This window comes from Nilaparvata lugens, chromosome 12 (assembly GCF_014356525.2).
Source record: "Nilaparvata lugens isolate BPH chromosome 12, ASM1435652v1, whole genome shotgun sequence".
Classification (NCBI taxonomy): Eukaryota; Metazoa; Arthropoda; class Insecta; order Hemiptera; family Delphacidae; genus Nilaparvata; species Nilaparvata lugens.
Window position 1 is genome coordinate 17,149,003 of NC_052515.1, and position 23,460 is coordinate 17,172,462.

Here is a 23,460-nt window from a genome sequence, read left to right on the forward strand (position 1 = left end):
TAAAAACTTCCACTGTCAATATTTCATACTCCATAAGATCTCTCACGAAATAAAATGCCACTGTACACATAGAGTGAGGATTTAGATTTAGCTTGCACTGTGAAAATAAATCTCCAAAACTGAAGCAATATTCCAGTTTCCATCAACTACTCTTCCTTATACTCGTATCTTTTTCACTCTCACACTCTCTCTCTCTCTCTTCCTGTTCTTTGTTTTCCTTCATCTCAGCAATCTACTCCAACCCAAATTTCCCCACAATACGGATTTTGAGCTCATATCCTTTAACAGGATACGTGTTCATTCTACGTCTTATTTTAAAGAAAACTGGAGAGATTTTCCATCGTCTTTTTCTTCTACTACTTTAATATCAACTCCTTCTCCTTCTCCTGTCCTCTTCTTCTTCTTCCGCTTTTTCTCCTGTCTTTTTCTTTCTCTTTTTCTCCTATTTTTTTACAACTTCTTCTTCTTCTCCTCCTATTTTTTTTTTACAACTTCTTCTTCTCCTCCTCCTTCTTCTATCTTCTTCCCACATCGCACAAACACCCATCCCACAAAGCAGATAGCTCCAACCCCATCTCTAACTCAGCAACGTTGCCAGATTGTTTTTAACTGATGTAGAAATATTATTAACAGAAAATTGAATCTGAATCATACGAATTTATTATAAGATCATTAAAAACATAAAATGTAATTGATTATTCAAAGAAGAATGAACAGTTAGTACTGGTTGCACAAAAGCCAGTTAATTATTGATCGTGATTAATTTTACGAGAACCAGTCAGTGAGGCCTTGTTTTCCAAAAAGCATTTTGTGATTGGTTCTCGTGGAATTAGTCACGATTGAAATTTAACTGGCTTTTGTGCAACCGGCAATTAATGTTACATCGAGTATAATGGTATCCGCTATTCTCTATAGAAGGCAGTGGCAAGGCAGAAAGTCGGCATCGCTGTTCTATCTTTCTCCACTCCCATTATAACGTGGACCCCACTATAGTAGTTCGTATATTCATATAAATTAACAACTCGATTGTTGGCCATGAAGAGACATAATGAATTACCAAAATATTTCAACTCGATCATAAACATTTGTTATGAAAACATGAGAAAAACAAGTATTTTTTTAACGAATAAAATATATTTTAGATAAGGTTGCTCACTATAACCACGAATCAATCCATATAACATCAGATGTACCAGAAGAGCTAGAATCACATCTATCCACTATAAGAGGTGATGGTAACAGAGAATCGGCAACTCTGTAGTCCTATAATTTCCACTGACTATAACGTGGATCTCACAATGTAGATCTATAATTGAGATCCAGGTTATCAAGTCAGTGGAAACGCATCCCATCAACCCCTTAATGTTTTGCATTTCGATTTTTGTTTGTTCCTGAAACCTCAATTGAATTGAACCGCTGCCTTGAAACTGATTGAAAAGTTCATTCCTGTTTGCGTTGACAAACGTTCTCTCCAAGATCCTTCACTCACTAACTCTCTATCTCTATCATTACACTGTTTTCCTCTTCACTTTCTCTCTTCTCTCTCTCTCTCTCTCTCACTCTCTCTCTCTCTCTCTCTATATCAGAAAATCTTATAAAGTACTCAATCTCTCTCTCTCTCTCTCTCTCTCTCTCTCTTACTCACTCACTCACTTCGCTCGTTCGGAAATGAGTTTCTAAGGAAGATGAATACAATGGGAGTTTTTAATGTTCTTGAATTCCTTAGTGTAGCCTATTTGTCAAGTGTTATCCAAATTTTGATAATTATTTTAATCAATTTTTTCTTTGTTTGATTTCATGTCCAGTGGATACGATCGATTTGAACCTTCATCAGCATCTGGATATGCATTCTGATATCCAAGGTAATACAATCATTATTATATATTTATCTATTCATTTATTTATTCATTGATTTTTTGTATATATCAATTATTACAGAAGGGATATTTTCATACATGACATGATCTATGTTTTATTCCTTGAATATTATTTTCGAGAGTTGGACGTTATAGTCGTGGAATTAATTATTTAATATTATTGGCATGTCGTACATGACAATTCAGAGAAAAACTCTTAAATAGATGTGATAGGAATAGATAAATAGATGTGAACTCTTAAATATTCACTTTCAATAATGTAATTGATGGGTAAGTTCACAGATGTGGTAACTGCTTAAAAAATAATATTTCAGGAGAGCGCTTCAAAGTTAAGGAAATATTTTATTATAGTTTTCATAATAATGGATTTTTAGTGATAAATATTTGAGGACAACTTGAAAAATGAAACTTCAGGGGCCTATCGACCTGCATTGTCCACCCTGTTGATGAAATGTAGGAAATTATGTTGAAGTCTATTCTTTAGTGAGTTCCACGTTATAATGACAGTATTTTATTAACATTGGTGTTGGTATCCTTGTCTATCATTCCAAAAAGCAGATAGCTCTATCATTTTCTAGCTCCGTAGTTGCCAGTTCGTCAACTATGTAGAGAAGTAATCAATCAAGAAAATATACAATCTCGAACAGAAATGTGTTATTCAATCACTAAGTATAGGATTTTCTTGACAAATGAAATATCATTGAATATACTAAACAAGGATCAGTGTTAATATAATATCGGATTTACCGGTATCAGTTATCCTGGAACAAAGATAAGAGAAGATCTCCTCTAATTACTAACTATATTATTCTCTGTATTACTAACTCCTCTCTGATAGAAGGTAGGGAATCGTCAATGCTGTTCTCCTATATTTTTCTACTGCCCTTGTAACGTGGATCTCGGAGTTCTACTGTACTCGATCTATTTGAGACGAAATCAATAAATCCAAGAAGTTTTAGGCAGTATCATGTTATTTCTTAATAAATATTTGAATGTGTTTTTGAAATATTAATTTCTTCCTTGAATAACATAACATATCCTATAGGTGGGAATTGAATAGTATAAAAATTTTACCAATCAAGTTTCCAGTACTATGAAGTGAAGTGTGAAATGAATTATTATTGTGAAGTGCGTGACACACACATTACCTTTCTAGCTTCATTAACAATTAGAATTTGAAAGATAAATGTTACATGCGCTGAATATGAGTAGTAATTTGAGTTTCAAATAGCTTATTATTTCATATAATTATTATTTACGAAAATCCTAAATAAATGCTGCAAAGAACTCACCAGAAGCAGAAGCAGAAGTCTTCGGGGTGATTTGCAGCATTTATTTAGGATTTTCGTTGAATAATAATTATATATAAATTAGCATTTAAATAAATGCATTCTCTATTTAATTCCATCTGTAATTATATTTCAGTTTTTATCATTCAGATTATGATATGATTGATGATTGATTCTGGACAATGTCCTATTTTTCAGGATTTATATTTCTTTGCTCTATTCAATCATTGAAATAATAATACGTTTTTTCAGTGACATTTATGACCACAATGACTAGGGGAGTAGACTATTTGAGATGAAATCAATAAATCAAAGAAGTTTTGTGAAATGCCTTCTTTTTCCGAATATTGTGTTATGTTTGCTATATGTAATAAATGAATGAGGTGTGGACGTTGAATAAATGAAAAATGCAAAAGTTCACTTTTGTCTACATTATAAGTGACAGAAATTACCATAAGGAAGGAACAGTGGAAGGGGCACAAACCAATTGAGAGAAAATCAATAAATCAAGGAAGCTTTGGGCAATTTCATCTCTCTTCAAGAGTTTAGTATTCTTCTTTTTTCCTTTAGTGATCTTCCTTCTTTATCTCTTTTTTCTCTTGAATTCCTTTTTTCTCTCTAGTAATTTTCTTTTTCTCTCGAGTGTTCCTCGTCTTTTTCTCGTTCTTTCTCCAGTAATCTTATTTCTTTTCTCAGTATTCTCCTTTCTCTTTTCTCTTCTCTGAATATAGTATTTGTCGGCGTCATCCAATAATCGAATCAAATGGAGACATTCTTCGTCCATTTTAGTGACAATGTCTACAATGAAGGAGGAACAACTTGATAGAAAATCAATAAATTCAAATTTTGAGCAATCCTACTTTTTCCATCTCCGAATATTGTTTGTTTGCTTTATCCATTGAATAAATTTACTGTTGTCATTTTTGTTTGTTTTTTCCCAGTGACAGAAATGGCGACAACGGAGGGAGTGATTGGAGGTTACTTTGAAGGAATACATTACTCACATCAGCCATATTTTGACAACTCAACTCAGAGAGAGATTACAACCACTATAGGACAGACTGCTCACCTGCCATGTCGTGTTAGGAATCTTGCCGATAGAGCGGTGAGTTCTATCAAAAGTCTTATTTGATATTAATTCAAGTTTAATAAAAGTATTGGTGTGTTCAGTATTATCATAGAGAAAAGATAGCATAAGAAGATAATTATATGGTATATATGTGGTATATTATACCATATGGTATAGGGCGTTTATGTTGCAAATTATGGAGCTGTGTATAAAGTTAAGATGGTACTGTATCATTTGAGTTGATACTGTATCATTTGAGTTGGTACTGTATCATTTTGCTGACTTAAGCCGATAGTCCTAGTTTGTTGTTTTTGGTGGAGTTGAATCGAAGTATTATTGAAAGTATTGAAAACTATTTAGGTATTCCTGGAGAGGTCCACGTTTCTAATACCACTATACTACACTATTCTATTACCACTACAATGCTCTCGACGTGCTACCGCTACGACGTCTAAACGATGACTGTGAAAATGAATCTTAAACATCGGATTCATCGGTATCAACCATCCTCTACGGAAGGGGAATCGGAGAGAATTGGTAACGCTATTTGCCTTTCTTTCTCCACTGCCATTTTTTTTATTATTTAAAAACCCATGGTTTTTATATTTGTAGCATTTTATTGTGTTTTATTTGTTCCGTAATTCTTTGTGATTTTGTTTTGCCTTTTTTTGTGTGTTTTTGAATAAATAAAAAAATGGCAGTGGAGAAAGAAAGGCAAATATAACGCTATAACGCTAAACACAATTCTCTCCGATTCCCCTTCCGTAGAGGATGGTTGATACCGATGAATCCGATGTTTAAGATTCAATTTCAATAATGTAATTGATGGGTAAGTTCACAGATGTGGTAACTGCTTAAAAAATAATATTTCAGGAGAGCGCTTCAAAGTTAAGGAAATATTTTATTATAGTTTTCATAATAATGGATTTTTAGTGATAAATATTTGAGGACAACTTGAAAAATGAAACTTCAGGGGCCTATCGACCTGCATTGTCCACCCTGTTGATGAAATGTAGGAAATTATGTTGAAGTCTATTCTTTAGTGAGTTCCACGTTATAATGACAGTATTTTATTAACATTGGTGTTGGTATCCTTGTCTATCATTCCAAAAAGCAGATAGCTCTATCATTTTCTAGCTCCGTAATGTTGCCAGTTCGTCAACTATGTAGAGAAGTAATCAATCAAGAAAATATACAATCTCGAACAGAAATGTGTTATTCAATCACTAAAGTATAGGATTTTCTTGACAAATGAAATATCATTGAATATACTAAACAAGAATGATCAGTGTTAATATAATATCGGATTTACCGGTATCAGTTATCCTGGAACAAAGATAAGAGAAGATCTCCTCTAATTACTAACTATATTATTCTCTGTATTACTAACTCCTCTCTGATAGAAGGTAGGGAATCGTCAATGCTGTTCTCCTATATTTTTCTACTGCCCTTGTAACGTGGATCTCGGAGTTCTACTGTACTCGATCTATTTGAGACGAAATCAATAAATCCAAGAAGTTTTAGGCAGTATCATGTTATTTCTTAATAAATTTTGAATGTGTTTTTGAAATATTAATTTCTTCTTGAATAACATAACATATCCTATAGGTGGGAATTGAATAGTATAAAAATTTTACCAATCAAGTTTCCAGTACTATGAAGTGAAGTGTGAAATGAATTATTATTGTGAAGTGCGTGACACACACATTACCTTTCTAGCTTCATTAACAATTGAAATTTGAAAGATAAATGTTACATGCGCTGAATATGAGTAGTAATTTGAGTTTCAAATAGCTTATTATTTCATATAATTATTATTTAACGAAAATCCTAAATAAATGCTGCAAAGAACTCACCAGAAGCAGAAGCAGAAGTCTTCGGGGTGATTTGCAGCATTTATTTAGGATTTTCGTTGAATAATAATTATATATAAATTAGCATTTAAATAAATGCATTCTCTATTTAATTCCATCTGTAACTTATTATTTCAGTTTTTATCATTCAGATTATGATATGATTGATGATTGATTCTGGACAATGTCCTATTTTTCAGGATATTATATTTCTTTGCTCTATTCAATCATTGAATATAATAAATACGTTTTTTCAGTGACATTTATGACCACAATGACTAGGGGAGTAGACTATTTGAGATGAAATCAATAAATCAAAGAAGTTTTGTGAAATGCCTTCTTTTTCCGAATATTGTGTTATGTTTGCTATATGTAATAAATGAATGAGGTGTGGACGTTGAATAAATGAAAAATGCAAAAGTTCACTTTTGTCTACATTATAAGTGACAGAAATTACCATAAGGAAGGAACAGTGGAAGGGGCACAAACCAATTGAGAGAAAATCAATAAATCAAGGAAGCTTTGGGCAATTTCATCTCTCTTCAAGAGTTTAGTATTCTTCTTTTTTCCTTTAGTGATCTTCCTTCCTTATCTCTTTCTTTCTCTTGAATTCCTTTTTTCTCTCTAGTGTTCCTCGTCTTTTTCTCGTTCTTTCTCCAGTAATCTTATTTCTTTCCTCAGTATTCTCCTTTCTCTTTTCTCTTCTCTGAATATAGTATTTGTCGGCGTCATCCAATAATCGAATCAAATGGAGACATTCTTCGTCCATTTTAGTGACAATGTCTACAATGAAGGAGGAACAACTTGATAGAAAATCAATAAATTCAAATTTTGAGCAATCCTACTTTTTCCATCTCCGAATATTGTTTGTTTGCTTTATCCATTGAATAAATTTACTGTTGTCATTTTTGTTTGTTTTTTCCCAGTGACAGAAATGGCGACAACGGAGGGAGTGATTGGAGGTTACTTTGAAGGAATACATTACTCACATCAGCCATATTTTGACAACTCAACTCAGAGAGAGATTACAACCACTATAGGACAGACTGCTCACCTGCCATGTCGTGTTAGGAATCTTGCCGATAGAGCGGTGAGTTCTATCAAAAGTCTTATTTGATATTAATTCAAGTTTAATAAAAGTATTGGTGTGTTCAGTATTATCATAGAGAAAAGATAGCATAAGAAGATAATTATATGGTATATATGTGGTATATTATACCATATGGTATAGGGCGTTTATGTTGCAAATTATGGAGCTGTGTATAAAGTTAAGATGGTACTGTATCATTTGAGTTGATACTGTATCATTTGAGTTGGTACTGTATCATTTTGCTGACTTAAGCCGATAGTCCTAGTTTGTTGTTTTTGGTGGAGTTGAATCGAAGTATTATTGAAAGTATTGAAAACTATTTAGGTATTCCTGGAGAGGTCCACGTTTCTAATACCACTATACTACACTATTCTATTACCACTACAATGCTCTCGACGTGCTACCGCTACGACGTCTAAACGATGACTGTGAAAATGAATCTTAAACATCGGATTCATCGGTATCAACCATCCTCTACGGAAGGGGAATCGGAGAGAATTGGTAACGCTATTTGCCTTTCTTTCTCCACTGCCATTTTTTTTATTTATTTAAAAACCCATGGTTTTTATATTTGTAGCATTTTATTGTGTTTTATTTGTTCCGTAATTCTTTGTGATTTTGTTTTGCCTTTTTTTGTGTGTTTTTGAATAAATAAAAAAATGGCAGTGGAGAAAGAAAGGCAAATATAACGCTATAACGCTAAACACAATTCTCTCCGATTCCCCTTCCGTAGAGGATGGTTGATACCGATGAATCCGATGTTTAAGATTCAATTTCACAGTCATCGTTTAGACGTCGTAGCGGTAGCACGTCGAGAGCATTGTAGTGGTAATAGAATAGTGTAGTATAGTGGTAGTAGAAATAGTTATATTTCGATAGTTCCGTATCTGCGCCTTAGTGGAATTAGGCCAACGCGAAATTGTCGAAAAGTGCGAAATTGCGGTACGCGAGTGCGCGTTTGAGCGTCCCGGTTAGGCCGGCCGGTCAATGTTCGCGACACAATCGTTTCGCTGGATAATGAATTCATTTAAATTCAACATAAATGTCGTTCGTCAGACCGTTGAAATTTTTGATTCCCGAGTTTGAAGAAGAGGCAACAGAAGAAGAAGAGAGAAGAGCTGGGAATAAAATACAAGAGACTCTGGTGGCTGATTGGAAGGAACTCTATCCTGTCAATTCCAAACAAAGTACTCCTGTATAAGCAGATTCTAAAGCCAGTATAGACGTATGGTATACAACTTTGGGGGTGTACCAAAGACAGTAATATCAAAGTCATACAACGCTTCTAAAACAAGGTGCTGAGAAACATTGCTGATGCTCCTTGGTACGTCAGAAACAGCGATCTTCACAGAGACCTGCAAGTCTACCTGGTATGCAGCGAAATCCAGAGGCATGCAGAGAAACACGAGGCTCGACTCCACCAACATGACAACAACGAAGCAATTCAGCTGCTGGAAAATGAAGGATTGGTGAGAAGGCTGAAAAGGAAGAAGCCATTTGAACTGGTCTAGTGCTGATTCAAGTGTCTTGTGTCCAGTGAAAAGCAGAGCAGTGGAAATGAGTGAAAACCACCTGTGAAGTACAGTCATAAACAGTCGTGTACTAATAATATTAGAACTTGAATAGGAGACCCTATGGAGGATTCTCTTGTATGAAGTATTCATTAGTATTATAGGACAGGAAAAAGTTGCTCATTAGTCCCTAGACTAGATAGCAATGTATCGTTGAATCTGAAAAAAAGATTCATTTTGAATTCAAAATGATCAATTCTATTTTATTAGTCAAGATAACATATAGTCTCCAGTAATAAGATAGTACTGTTACTGGTTTCTACACTAATAAAACACTTGAGTCGATTTATACTGATTAATTATTACTGATTATTACTTATTACTGATAAAACTATAACACACGGAAGTAAACTAGAAACAACTATAAACTTATAACTACCCAATGAATTACACAAGGTTATCACAAGCGTACGTTAACTAGTATAAATAACTGTTTAAGAATAGCTGTCACCAAGAATAATAACTGTATAAAAAACTACAAAGGTCTACAAAAATCTATTATCACTTAATCACTGGTCGATCACGATAAGAAGAAGCGAACAATATGACTGTAGTCTGTCAACTGACTTGCCGACTGAGATACACCATTAATATAAGGCGAGCAGAACAATCTAGAAAGGTCTAGAAGTATGGCGAAACGTCCGACCAATCGCAGTGCATGAAGCTTGCCAGAGACTTCTAGATCACGTTTGCCATTGGTCGACGGCTTCATAAGCCAAACCCGAATGCGCTGAAAGAGTCTAGAAGCCCCTCCTGCTTCCACCGCGTAACCCTCTGACGGCCCTGCTTCCGCTGCATCCCCTCTGAAGGCCCATTCATTGAGATGAGATATTTTGTTTATGAATATGACTAAGTTGTTAAAAAACGATCTGGGAATGTTGTGGAGGTGGAAAGGGATAGCGCTAACTGCTTTGTCGAATGATAGACAAGGATAGCAACTCCAATTTTGATCTAGTACTGTCATTATAACGTAGACCCCAGTAAAGTAAGTAACGAACCACATATCAGTTATGAAGAGATCTGGAAGGGAAAATTGAACGGAAAAGAACATTTTTTAGAGAAATAACTTCCTGCCAATTACATTATCAGGCGGTTAATATATTGAATACATTAACTATAGCTGAAGATGAAAAATCAAACTTTTGCCGGTCTGATGGGTTTATGAGATATGAGTTATAAGTGTCACATATCCGTTGTAAGAGAACAAAATGAATACTAGTATGTGAATACTAGTAGTTCTGTAAACAGTAGACCTCACGCAGTATTCTCAACCACAAGTACCTGATTGAAACTATAGACCTTATAGAGATACAGCAATAGACTGGCTTCTCCACACATCTGTGTAATCACTTGTCAGCTGATTTATGATAAATAATAATTTTGTAGTCTGATTTTTACTCTAATATTGGCGTATGAAGGCACTACCTTCGTAATCCGTAATGTTTACGGAGGTAGTGATGAAGGAGGCTCCTTTTTACTTTCCTTGCCCTATAACCATAGGAAAGGAAAGTATGGCTTTCCGAAAAAAATTAAGGTACCCCAATTTCCAAATTTCTATACGTTTCAAGGTCCCCTGAGTCCAAAAAAGTGGTTTTTGGGTATTGGTCTGTATGTGTATGTGTGTCTGTGTACACGATATATATCATCTCCCAATTGATGGAATAACTTGAAATTTGGAACTTAAGGTCCTTACACTATAAGGATTCGACACGAACAATTTCGATCAAATACAATTCAAGATGAGGGCTAAAATGACGAAAATGTTGTCAAAAACAGGGTTTTTCGCGATTTTCTCGGAAATGGCTCCAACGATTTTGATCAAATCCATACCTCGCTTTCGCCCCCCCCCCCCAGCCATCTACAAGCAGTGCAGCAACTGACAGCCAGCACACCAAGGAAAAGAATAATAAAGTAGTGCCCCCGCCTCCTATAATTGTGAACGATATAAAAAATTTCAATACGTTTTGAAAACTTTGAACAGTGTCTCTCCAGATGACAAGAGTTCAGAATAAAGCTAGTCAGTGATGAAACATTCAAAATCAACGTTCTAGATGTAGATACTTATAGAAACGTGACGAAAAAATTGGTTGATACTGGCTATAAGTGGCATTCATACGAAAATAAACAGTCTCGACCCATCAGAGTGATGGTAAAGAAACTACATCATTCATGTAGTCCATAATACAATAGCAACATTTGCCGTCGACACAGCAATATTAGCCATAGATGACAAGATTGAAAGTGCCACAGCAAAAATTAAAGACTGGACAACAAAATGGAAGATTAAACTCAATGAAGCAAAATCAGTTCATATCAATTTCACCAACAAGAGGGCTCAACCCATACCAATAACCATTAACAATCAAATATTACCATTTTCCAATGATGCCAGGTACCTAGGTATGACTTTTTATTAGATGCAAATCTTCGCTGGAAGGTCCATGTTAAGAAGAAGAGAGAAGAGCTGGGAATAAAATACAAGAGACTCTGGTGGCTGATTGGAAGGAACTCTATCCTGTCAATTCCAAACAAAGTACTCCTGTATAAGCAGATTCTAAAGCCAGTATAGACGTATGGTATACAACTTTGGGGGTGTACCAAAGACAGTAATATCAAAGTCATACAACGCTTCTAAAACAAGGTGCTGAGAAACATTGCTGATGCTCCTTGGTACGTCAGAAACAGCGATCTTCACAGAGACCTGCAAGTCTACCTGGTATGCAGCGAAATCCAGAGGCATGCAGAGAAACACGAGGCTCGACTCCACCAACATGACAACAACGAAGCAATTCAGCTGCTGGAAAATGAAGGATTGGTGAGAAGGCTGAAAAGGAAGAAGCCATTTGAACTGGTCTAGTGCTGATTCAAGTGTCTTGTGTCCAGTGAAAAGCAGAGCAGTGGAAATGAGTGAAACCCACCTGTGAAGTACAGTCATAAACAGTCGTGTACTAATAATATTAGAACTTGAATAGGAGACCCTATGGAGGATTCTCTTGTATGAAGTATTCATTAGTATTATAGGACAGGAAAAAGTTGCTCATTAGTCCCTAGACTAGATAGCAATGTATCGTTGAATCTGAAAAAAAGATTCATTTTGAATTCAAAATGATCAATTCTATTTTATTAGTCAAGATAACATATAGTCTCCAGTAATAAGATAGTACTGTTACTGGTTTCTACACTAATAAAACACTTGAGTCGATTTATACTGATTAATTATTACTGATTATTACTTATTACTGATAAAACTATAACACACGGAAGTAAACTAGAAACAACTATAAACTTATAACTACCTAATGAATTACACAAGGTTATCACAAGCGTACGTTAACTAGTATAAATAACTGTTTAAGAATAGCTGTCACCAAGAATAATAACTGTATAAAAAACTACAAAGGTCTACAAAAATCTATTATCACTTAATCACTGGTCGATCACGATAAGAAGAAGCGAACAATATGACTGTAGTCTGTCAACTGACTTGCCGACTGAGATACACCATTAATATAAGGCGAGCAGAACAATCTAGAAAGGTCTAGAAGTATGGCGAAACGTCCGACCAATCGCAGTGCATGAAGCTTGCCAGAGACTTCTAGATCACGTTTGCCATTGGTCGACGGCTTCATAAGCCAACCCGAATGCGCTGAAAGAGTCTAGAAGCCCCTCCTGCTTCCGCCACGTAACCCTCTGACGGCCCATTCATTGGGAAGAGATATTTTGTTTATTAATATGACCAAGCTGTTAAAAAACGATCTGGAAATGTTGTGGAGGAGGAAATGGATAGCGCTATCTGCTTTGCCGAATAATAGACAAAGATAGCAACTCCATTAATCTAGTACTGTCATTTTAACGTAGACCCCAGTAAAGTGAGGAAAGAACCACATATCAGTTATGGAGAGATCTGGAAGAGGAAATAGAACGGAAAAGAACATTTTTTAGAGAAATAACTTCCTGCCAATTACATTAGCAGGCGGTTAATATTTAAAAGGATGACATTTACTATAGCTGAAGATGGAAAATTAAACTTTTGCCAGTCTGATGGGCTTATGACATATGAGTGATATGTGTCACATATATGCTGTAAGAGAACAAAATAAATATTATGTGACATTATTCTTTTGGGTTGGACAGGTTGAGGGAGAGATGACAAAAGGCAATTATTAAGAGAGGAGGTAGAGAGAAGAAGGAGGAGAATATAAGGAAAAAGAATGGTGAGAAGGAGAAGGGTGAGATACAGATTGGAGAAGTAGAAGAGGACGAAGATGAAGGAAAGAAGAAGTGGGAGAATAAGGAAGAAGAGGAGGAGGAGGAGAATGAGAAGAAGACAGGATAAGAAGAAGAAGAAAGAGGAGGAGGAGGAGGAGGAGGAGGAGGAGGAGGAGGAGAAGGAGGAAGATGAGGAGGGGGAGGAGGAGGAGGAGGAGGAGGAGGAGAAGGAGGCGGAGGAGAAGAAGAAGAAGAAGACGAAGAAAATAAATTTAAGGTGAATGTGAGTCTGTAGGTTTGGAAAGTGGAGAAGTAATTAAAAAGATGTAACAAATGTGTCTGGAGTAATAAGAAAGTGTCGAGAGAAGAAAGAAGTTGTTACAGAACTTAAATGTTAACTATAAATCCACTACAAAGTGTGCTGTGATTTACTGTTATGGTCTAAACTCAAGAACGGTGAGTTGAGGAAAACATAATATTACCTCAGCTCATATCATGTGAGCTGACCTAAACACGGAAACCTTTCAATCTCCTCCTTCTCCTCATCTTCCTCCTTCTCCTTCTCTTCCTTCCTCATACTCCACTCCATGGAAGTTTTCTCCTTCTTCTCCTCCTCCTCCTCCTCCTCCTCCTCTCTCTTCTTCTTCTTCTTCTTCTTATCCTGTCTTCTTCTCATTCTCCTCCTCCTCCTCCTCTTCTTCCTTATTCTCCCACTTCTTCTTTCCTTCATCTTCGTCCTCTTCTACTTCTCCAATCTGTATCTCACCCTTTTCCTTCTCACCATTCTTTTTCTTCATATTCTCCTTCTTCTTCTCTCTACCTTTTTTCTTAATAATTGCCTTCTGCCATCTCTCCCTCAACCTGTCCCCTCTAAAGACGCAAAAATAACCAATGTGAGAAAGCTGAATTTTTCCGGGCCAATTTGCTGAGATATCTGAGTTTTTCCAGGCTAATTGCAAAGAATTCTGAGTTTTCAGGGCAAATTGCAAAGAAATCTGAGTTTTTCCGGGCTAATTACGAAGAATTCAGAGTTTTCCGGGCTATTTACAAAGAAATCTGAGTTTCTTAGGGCTAATTGCAATAAAATCTGGAATAATTATTATTATACTAAAATCCCAATTGAATGCTGAAAAAATAGAAATAATAATTCATGCTGTAGCAATAATTATTCATTAATTAGCATTTGAACAAATGCAACTTCCAATTTATTTGCATCACAGAGAAGAAGAGTCTTCTACTTTGTGTTTCCATTCATATGTAGACCGGAAATCTGGAAGCTGTCGTTTTGTTACGATTGTGTCAGAAATGGTTTTAGCCAAGGTTCGCTCCACTCTCCTGGATATTTTATTTGAGCTTGCTCCCCTCTACCGTCAAATAAATGAGATTGGAGCTCTCTGGCTTACACACTAATTCACAATAAATTAATGACAGTTTAGCTAATTATTCAATGCATTTTACAAAGTATGAGAAATTCTCAATCAGAATTGAGATTTAATGTAATTAAAATAACAATAATATAATATTGAGATATAATAATTACATTAATAGGCGGTGTTCCAACAAGAGAGAGTGAGACAGAGATTTTTCAATTTTTTTTTTCAATTTATTTATTTCAATTTTCACAATATTACATTTCACCAAGTACATATATAATAACCTCTCTAGCTATTCAGCTATTTGAGAGGTATACAGTTAGAAAATTTACAGACAATAATTATTTTAAAACAATTTGACATTTCCAATGAACACAAAGTCAACAAAAGAAGTTCGAAAACAGTTCAGTACAGATTGTCGGTACACTTTTTTAGCATCCCACTTTGTCACAGTATTCTGATCACAGATATCCATACAGAAGGCATTTGCTGCCAACTTGATTTTCATCGTCTCAGCCACAAATTAATACACACAGGTTACAACCAAGATTTATCTAGTTACTCTTGCTAAAACTCATTTTGATCTTTTTCATAATAATAATAATTATTATAACCTTTCTTTCATCAGAGTATAAACATTACAAGAAATAAACTCAACAAAAAACTTTTTTTTCTACTATTTTCGATTTTGAACCCTTAATTGCTCAAATTATACATCGTATTTTTATGTGTTTCCATTTAATCTTGTTGAATATGACTTTATTATCTAACAAACAAATCTACTTATACCAGGCTCAATTCAGTGTTTATAAATAATATAGAAGTTATTCATATAATTGGTAGCATGAAAATTATTTATAATAATCTGAAAGTAAACTTCTAGCTTTAAATGCGTTTTGAACCATAGCCAACTTATTATAACATTGAAACAAGTATTCTAACCTCATTAACATTTACAACGGGTAAGTCATTTAATAATTTCAATCAGAATAATCTAAAGTTATGCTAGCTATTTTTCCTATTCGTTATTAATTCTCATAAAATATGCCTTTAATTTCCTTTTAGCTTCACCTTTCCTTTCCAAATTTCTTAATTCTATGGGGAGAGAGTTCAATAAATTGGGTATTCTATTATTAGGTAAGTTTTTCCCTTATCATTATTATATCTCTGCGTTCTGTAATTTCTTTGTCGCAGCCCATAAACAATTTCATTTAATACTCTATATTCCTCTTTAAAATAGTTCCTTGACAAGTCATGGTACTTGGCTAATAAATCAAATGATAAAATTCCCAGCAGATTTCTTTCAATTCCATTAAACAACGTTTGAACAATTCTTCTCATAGTCCTCTCCAATGGCAATTTTACGTATTGAGGGGCTAGGGAGTACACTGTTATTCCATAATTAATAATACTCTGTATCATTGAGAAGTATATAAGTTAATTCTTTTGGTATTCACTGGAAAGTAATGACTAATTCTAGAACACTACTTGTAAAGCGCCACCTTCATTATTCTTGTCATTATATCAATATGGGTTTTGAATCTCATATGTAAATCAAAGTTTATACCCAGATGTTTAATACTATCATTAACTGGAAGGCGTTGACAGTTGCATACTACTCTATTCTCTCTTAAGCATTCTGTTTTATGACATACCACGTTGAACAAGTTAAAAGCATTTACAGTTATTCTATGGTTCTTAAATATAATCATTTGAGTTTTCTGAGCATTCATCTTGATAGAATTATTGTAAAAATATTTCACTACCATATTCAGATCCTGCTGCATGTTTCTATAATGTTTATATAAGTTCGTTGGTTTCTAGTGAGTGGAAAATGAAATGGTACTTATTAAATGTATTAAAGATGATACCATTTGTAAGTTTGTAAGCTTAGAATTGAATTATTATGGAACTGTCCGATAACATTTATCTTGAATTTAGAATTTTTCCTTATCTCTCTATCTGTTCATAACTGAAACACCATTATTCTAAATCGATGATAATTTTCTTGTTACTGAGTCCTCATGACATTTGTGCGATTGTCTTCGAATAGAATCAGGAATCTTTTTAATTTTATTTTGTATAATATCATTTTGCAAGTTTATTGTACATAATTATTGAGTGTGATTGTAACGATGGATGTGTGTGAAATTCAAAGAAGACTCAACGATTATCCTAATTCATTAAGGCTGTGTCATATCAATGCTGAGTCCCTTCCAGGTCACTTTGATGATTTCAAGGAAATGTTTTTATCATTGAGTTTTGATGTAATTGGTATTAGCGAGTCTTGGTTGAAGCCTTCTTTGCCTGATTCAATCTTCGAATTGTCTGATTACAAATTATTCCGTAATGATAGGCTAGGGAAGGGTGGAGGGGGTGTCGCTGTATACATACGATCTTTGCTTTCACCGAAACTGTTGCATTCTTCTCCACAACCCTATTCCAAGTCACCAGAATTTCTCTTCATTGAGATCTCGTCGGATGACTGTAAGATTCTCATTGGTGTAGTATATCGTCCTCCTAAGGCGGGAAGGCTGTCTCTTTTTGAGAATGCCTTACTGAATTATATGCACTTATATCAGCATATAATATTGCTTGGTGATTTCAATTGTGATTTATTGAAAGATGGCTTCGAAAAGAATCAACTTATGACTTTGATTAACTCTTTGGATCTTAAGGTTATAAATTCATCAACTCCAACTTATCTTCTTCCCAATTCTAAAACACTTTTGGATCTGGTACTTGTTAGTGAACCTAATTTTGTTTCTCATTATGGTCAGTTTCCTGCACCTTGCTTTTCTCATCACGACTTGATTTTTGTTATTTATGACCTATCGGTACAATCAACTGCTGGGGAACATTTCACATACAGGAATTTCAGGAACTTTGATATTGAAGGGTATTGAATGAGGCAATTGATATGCCTTGGCATCAAATTGGTCTTTCAAATGATATAAATGATAAAGTATCACTATTTAATCAAATGATTGTGGATGTTTTCGATAAGCATGCACCAATCCATGTTGCTCATACAAAACATAAACCAGTGTCATGGATTACTAGGGAGATTCTACAAGCAAGGCGTGAAAGGGATAGGGCAAAAAGGAAGTTCAAAAGGTCTAATAGTGAGGCTGATTTCAACAGTTTCAAAGCATTGCGAAATAGAGTTGAATCTTTATGCCGTAATGCAAAATTACGATTCTACCACAATACATTCAATTGTAATAAGTCTACTTCTTTTCTATGGGATAATGTCCGTCGTCTGGGTGCTGTGATGAATTTTTCAAATAGATCTCATGAAAAGAGAGAAAAATTGTGATTACCTTTTAAAATGAAAGAATTTGCTAAAGGAATAGTTAGCGACCGAGCGATAAAGCTTACTTATCAATAACTGTATATTAGATAAGAGTACCGTTCTGTACTGAATATTTTCTAGGAAGATTATTCAATAAAATTATAATTATTTTGCGAATAAAGCACAAATTATTTACGAATTGCTCACTGATTTTGAGGTTACACTTTGTTTACTATCGATCAGATGTTTTTAAAACAGTTCGAACGCAGCTGACTGATTCAAAGCATTGTCAAATATCATACCGGTTCTCATGCAAGGTAAAATATCATTCCTAAAAATTATAAAACTATCAATAAAGGATCAAGAATTTCAAAATAAAAAATAAAATGTATGTATTATTGTTGAAATTATTTATTATTTAAGAAATTGTATTATGCGTCAGGTCTTATTGTAACTAAATAGGTCATAGCATGAAATTCTATTATTGATAAAATGGCAGAAATTAATTATAATAATCTCAAACCTAATAAAAATTGTACAAGAATATTAATTTATTAATAATTTAATTCAACTGAACCACATGGTAATTAAATCTCTTTGGTAGGTCTAAACCAATCACAGTGCATAGAAATAGCACCAAGACGGTGATCGTTTGAAAGCAACACATGTTAATCTATTATCAGACACCAACCCTGCCTTATCAGTTACACTAGCACGTGTACATTGTATGAGAGGAACTATGTCTAGAAGATTAAGCAGTTTTAAGAATTACATAAATTAAATTATTATTGTAATTAAAGGAATTGTATTCTACTGCTTGCCACTGACGTCATGTTTACGTCACAAGCGTTCTACCAATGGCAAATTTTTATGCAAATTATTACATTGAGATTCCGAGAAGCAAGGTCTAGCCTAAAAGCTTAGAGAAAACAGCAGCACTTCCCTTTTGAAATCCTTACCGTGTAGATCTCTTTTCATAGTTACCAAAGACCTATTTGTGAAAACTTCTTGTTCGATTTTTAAATGTTCTATTTGTGAGCCGATATTTTAGGCCAATCTATTTGTTATTTATAAATTTCTGTTTTCATCAATCGATAAATTTAAAAGCTTAAAGTAAACTATCCCTTAATTAATTCGGTGAAGGAGATATTTAAATTAAAATTCCCCACGTGCTGAAACCAAAGCCTGGATTGCCGCCGATCAAACGATTTTTGATCTAAAGAAGAAAACCACGACCGCCAAGGAAATTCACGTGAGTTATAAGTTTTAAAAGGGGCCCCAATCTACGCTTCGAAAATATTTCAGTGCAGAAAAACATAAATTTTTCTTCGTTAAGTTATTGGCCACGCCGACAAGCGCTTTAGCATTTAAGAGCCTAGAATTTATTCACATTTAATTTATAAGAATTTGTAGTTGATTAACTATCCTCCGCTGCCTGAACCACGACCCCGAGCATTTTTAAAAATATTTTATAATTCATTTTTTCACTATTTTTTCAAAATTGTTCAATTTTATCAATCGTAAAATTCTGTTGAATCACGCATGGTATCATGCGAGCACAAGAAAATTTTTAACTATTCTATTAATGCTAAATTATTATCAACCTGTGAATCAAATTCTGAATCTGCACTGTATGATTACATCTTTTATTATAATATATTTCAGTTTTGTTAATTCGCTTTCTGAGTTCGATTATTTCTTAAGCCTGTCAATTATTGTGTCTGATACGTTCTATATCATCAAGAACCGATCGAATACGATCATTGGAATAATTGAATCAAGCTGGATATTGGAACAGGTCTAAGTGGATGTAGCGAGTGGGGTCAGATCGAGATATTTATTCTTTGTCCTTACCTGCTCATATATCAGCTTTTATCTGTTACCTACCTCGAATTTGGAGCGAACTCATCAATTGTACAGCAGAGGCGGCCATAGATCATATAAATTCCTACAATAGAGCTTAAAACCCGACAAGACTCTGTTCTCGAAGTATATTCTGAACGATATTGGGTTCAAATACCGTATTTTAATCCTTCAGAACTTATTAGAGACGCAGTCCCGTAATTAGCTACATCGGGATTTTTGCTCGACCTGTATGATTTTGTATGCTCATTCTTCACAGGTAATAATTTTAAGGTATCCGTATTCAGTGTTTAGCGTCCGCTACACTACTTATAAAAATTTCATCATCATACAATCTGTCATTAGAAGAATCAAGGGTGAGCGAGCGTTTAGGCCTCCCGCGATTCCGACAATTGTATTGAATCTTGTAGTGAATCAATCAGTCTGGTGTACACTCAGCGTCCACACACGCAATTACAAAATTTATAGCCGCTACACCATTGACTCAGTACAAGATTCACCCTACATGTGTGAAGCCATCAAATACCGCTCCACATGATTTTCCGGCCCAACGTGAGGCATTTAAATACAGCATTACATCATCCTACGTGTGTTGTCCTATCCTTGGAGGTGAGAGTGACTCCCCCAGGAAGAGCACCACATGATTTGGCGCCCAACAGTGATAGGCATTGAAGAGGTGGATAATCGACTACGAGAATTATTTAGTTGCTCAGTATACTATAGCGCTGACAACGGGAAAATTTTTTGAAAAATTCATGGTTGTGAATTTCTTCAATTTTAATATTAACTGTTCACTGTTATACAAAACAGCAAAACGTGCCATACCCAATTTTTGAACGGAAAAGAAATTTATCGATTGATGAATTTTTAGAGAAAAAATCGAACTCAGAATTTTATTATCGTGTTATTCGAAAATTGGTCATACTATAAGTCATAGGTATAAGAGATATCATAAGAAAGGTCATATTATTTGAAGAATATTAGGTCTATATTGAAACAATTTATAAATATTTACAGACAAGAGGATTGAAGTTATTTACATTTTTAAAAGTTTTTAAAACATAAAGAGGGAAGTAAAATTAAATCACGGATATATTGCGGAATAATTTAAGCAGAGTATCACTGCTTTTATATAAAATTTTGCAAAGAATACTAGCCCTATATATAATTGCGGCGAGAACTTATAAGAGTAAAATATTTATAATAGTAATAATAATAAATTATCAGAGACGTACCTTTGTCATTGTATTATCCATTGTGCATCCTTTATGTTATTGTCACTTTATGTTAACGATATTGCTAATTTGATTCACTTCACCACTGAACATATTATTGAATCACACTTTTGTATTTCTTCATTGAACGAATTTTCACACTATTTCAATTTTGATCATTCACTTATAATCGCTTCACATAACCTCACATGTTTGCGGTCGTTTCAACGCACTTGCATCTTTATATCATCCGATAAATTATGGAAGATCCGAACTGCATCCTGGAGCCCACATCGGCGACTTCAAGGACGGAAGATGTCGCGCGGGAAAAACGCCCATGTACCACCGTTCCAGAGGTTCAGATGCCCACATCTAACGTCACAGAACCATTGCCGCCGGTTGAGGACCGCACACTCACCCTTTCCTTGCAAGAAGTGAGCCTCCGACTGAAAGCATTCTACGATGCATATGAAGAAAGCAGACGATCAGAGGAAAACCCTACGCTCGTTATCACGCTGGGTGAGGACGCCATCCTGAAAGCAATAAAAAATGCAGTTGAAGGAAACATACAAGCAAATGAAGAAATAATTGAAGATGTCCGACAGGTGCGGATAGCATATGAACAAGGTCTTGATCTTGAAGAACTGGAACAACAGTTGAAGGAAGCAGCAGAGGAAAGCGGGACGGTAACACAGCAAATTGAGGAGGAATGTCAAACAATTAAAATCAATATTGGACCAGTGATCGAGCCCATGCATGCGAAAGCAGACACACTCGGAGGAGAGATCATAAAACAGACAAGTGAACATGACACATATAAGGAAGACCAACCTACCGAGAGTGTCAAGACTGAAGTCGCGCCGCACCCCGCCGAACGCCGAGAGGGATTGGACGACATCACCCGCCAAGCTGAGGACGTCATCCAGGGCATAGAGGGACATCCCGTACCACCGCGCGCCGGACACCAGGAATCCAAGGACAGTGCCCGCCGAGTGGAAGAGCAGCCCGGACCGCCGACCGTCCACATCATCGTCCATCCACCGAGAACAGCACCTATAACCGATAAACCCAGCACTCATGAAGATAGTTCACAAAACAATAGAAAAACAAAAGTCCACAACAAACCAAAATCACAACAAAAACGGAAAACCTATAAAACAAAACAACACACAAACAAAATAGTAGCTCCACGGAGAAGGAGAAGCATTAATAGAATTAATTTACACCGCCGTCATGAAAGAATAAAATTGAATATCAAATTTCTCCCCACCATACAGAAAAGAGAAACAGTGGCAAAAAGGATCTATCTACACCGCCGTCATGTTAGACTAAAATCTTACATCAAGCTTTCCACCAACATGCGAGAAAGAAGGAAAATAGTATCAAGAAGGACCTACAATCACCGCAGTCATGTCCGGTTAAAATCAAGTAGACTGTACACCGGCATGCAAAAAAGAAAAAGATTACTCGAAAAAACCTACAGACACCACCGGCATGTCAGATTTAAGGATATCAAACTGCATGTTACCGGCCGACAAAGAGGAAACACGTATGTAAGAAGTGATTTACACCGCCGGCACATTCGTTTTAAGCCAAATTTAATAAAATGGATAGTTGCAAATTGGAATGGGAACTTGAAATAAATCAGGAATCAAATTTAGATGGGGGCTTAAGGAAGAAATAATAATCTTTTAATCAACTGGAAGCTACGTTGTGAATTACACAAATTATCAAACTTCTTCATAGTCACAGCCTACCCATTGAATCACATCTTTGCAAACTAGCATCTTTCTACTGCTGCCTAATCAACATAACCTAAACATCGCCGCATCTCAGCTAATGAGGAAAATATTATAAATTCACATCAAATGAAGAAATTATTATCAACTCTAAGTCAAGAAATTAAAACTACGAAAAAACTTTAAAAATTTACCAACCTAATCAAGCCATCTGCCTCATGTTACAGTCATCACAGAAACAATCGCCTAGTTATATCCGCCCAACTGGAAAACAGAAACAAAAATTATATTATCCACAGAAAATAATTATAAATTAGAAATCAGATGAAGTTAGTAGTGAATAGGAAGAAAGAAAATAAACAAAGTTTATTTGAAAAAATGCGTAAATATAACCTCGAAATACAGAATCGATCAAGAAATCTATTCAGAACCAAAGCCTGTTCGATAATTTTCTTCGTCATCCCAGCCAATGTGTGCGAAATCACAGAATAAATCATTATGAATCAAAGCAATATCGTTATTTAATTATTGTAACCTGTTATTTAATGTGGAATTATAAGTAAAAAACGCAACCAAAAATATATATTTATGTTAAATTGCACGAAATGCGCATGTTCTGTGTTATATGAATGTATCTCTAAAAAACTCCAAAGAAAATGAAATTCTTACCTTCAAATGTGAAATTTATTACTGTTGCATCAAAAGATCATGAATTGTAATTCAAATTGATAAATGTAATCTTAAAGACTTAATATTTGTAACCAACATTGATAAAAATCAAGAGAGCCATTTCAAGTGTAACCCTGTTTGTACGCAACGTACTAAGCGCAAATAAGAAATTGCTCGAGTCAAACGGTAGACGATTGTCAAGTCACCGAAGTAAAATCACACTCTCACCCAATTTATGTAAAAGCCAGAATAAAGAGTCGAAACCTGTAATAACTATGAAAAGATGTTGAAAGTCTATATTTGTTGCAAATACTATTCAAATCTTAAGAAGTAATATGTGAAATCTTGT

General features: G+C 34.9%; 2 protein-coding genes across 3 annotated transcripts in view; both read left to right on the plus strand.

Moving 5' to 3' along the window:
• Nucleotides 1-4,298, plus strand: part of LOC120353923 — a 114,657-nt gene extending 110,359 nt beyond the window's left edge. The window contains exons 3-4 of the mRNA XM_039439465.1: nt 1,806-1,862; nt 4,108-4,298. Coding sequence (XP_039295399.1) covers nt 1,806-1,862; nt 4,108-4,298 — 248 coding nt within the window. The remainder of the gene's footprint in view (nt 1-1,805; nt 1,863-4,107) is intronic.
• Nucleotides 4,299-7,014: 2,716 nt separating this feature from the next.
• Nucleotides 7,015-23,460, plus strand: part of LOC111059255 (transmembrane and immunoglobulin domain-containing protein 1) — a 50,741-nt gene continuing 34,295 nt past the window's right edge. For both annotated transcript variants that reach the window (XM_039438991.1, XM_039438992.1), the window contains exon 1: nt 7,015-7,178. In XM_039438991.1, coding sequence (XP_039294925.1) covers nt 7,023-7,178 — 156 coding nt within the window. In that variant the 5' untranslated portion in view covers nt 7,015-7,022. The remainder of the gene's footprint in view (nt 7,179-23,460) is intronic.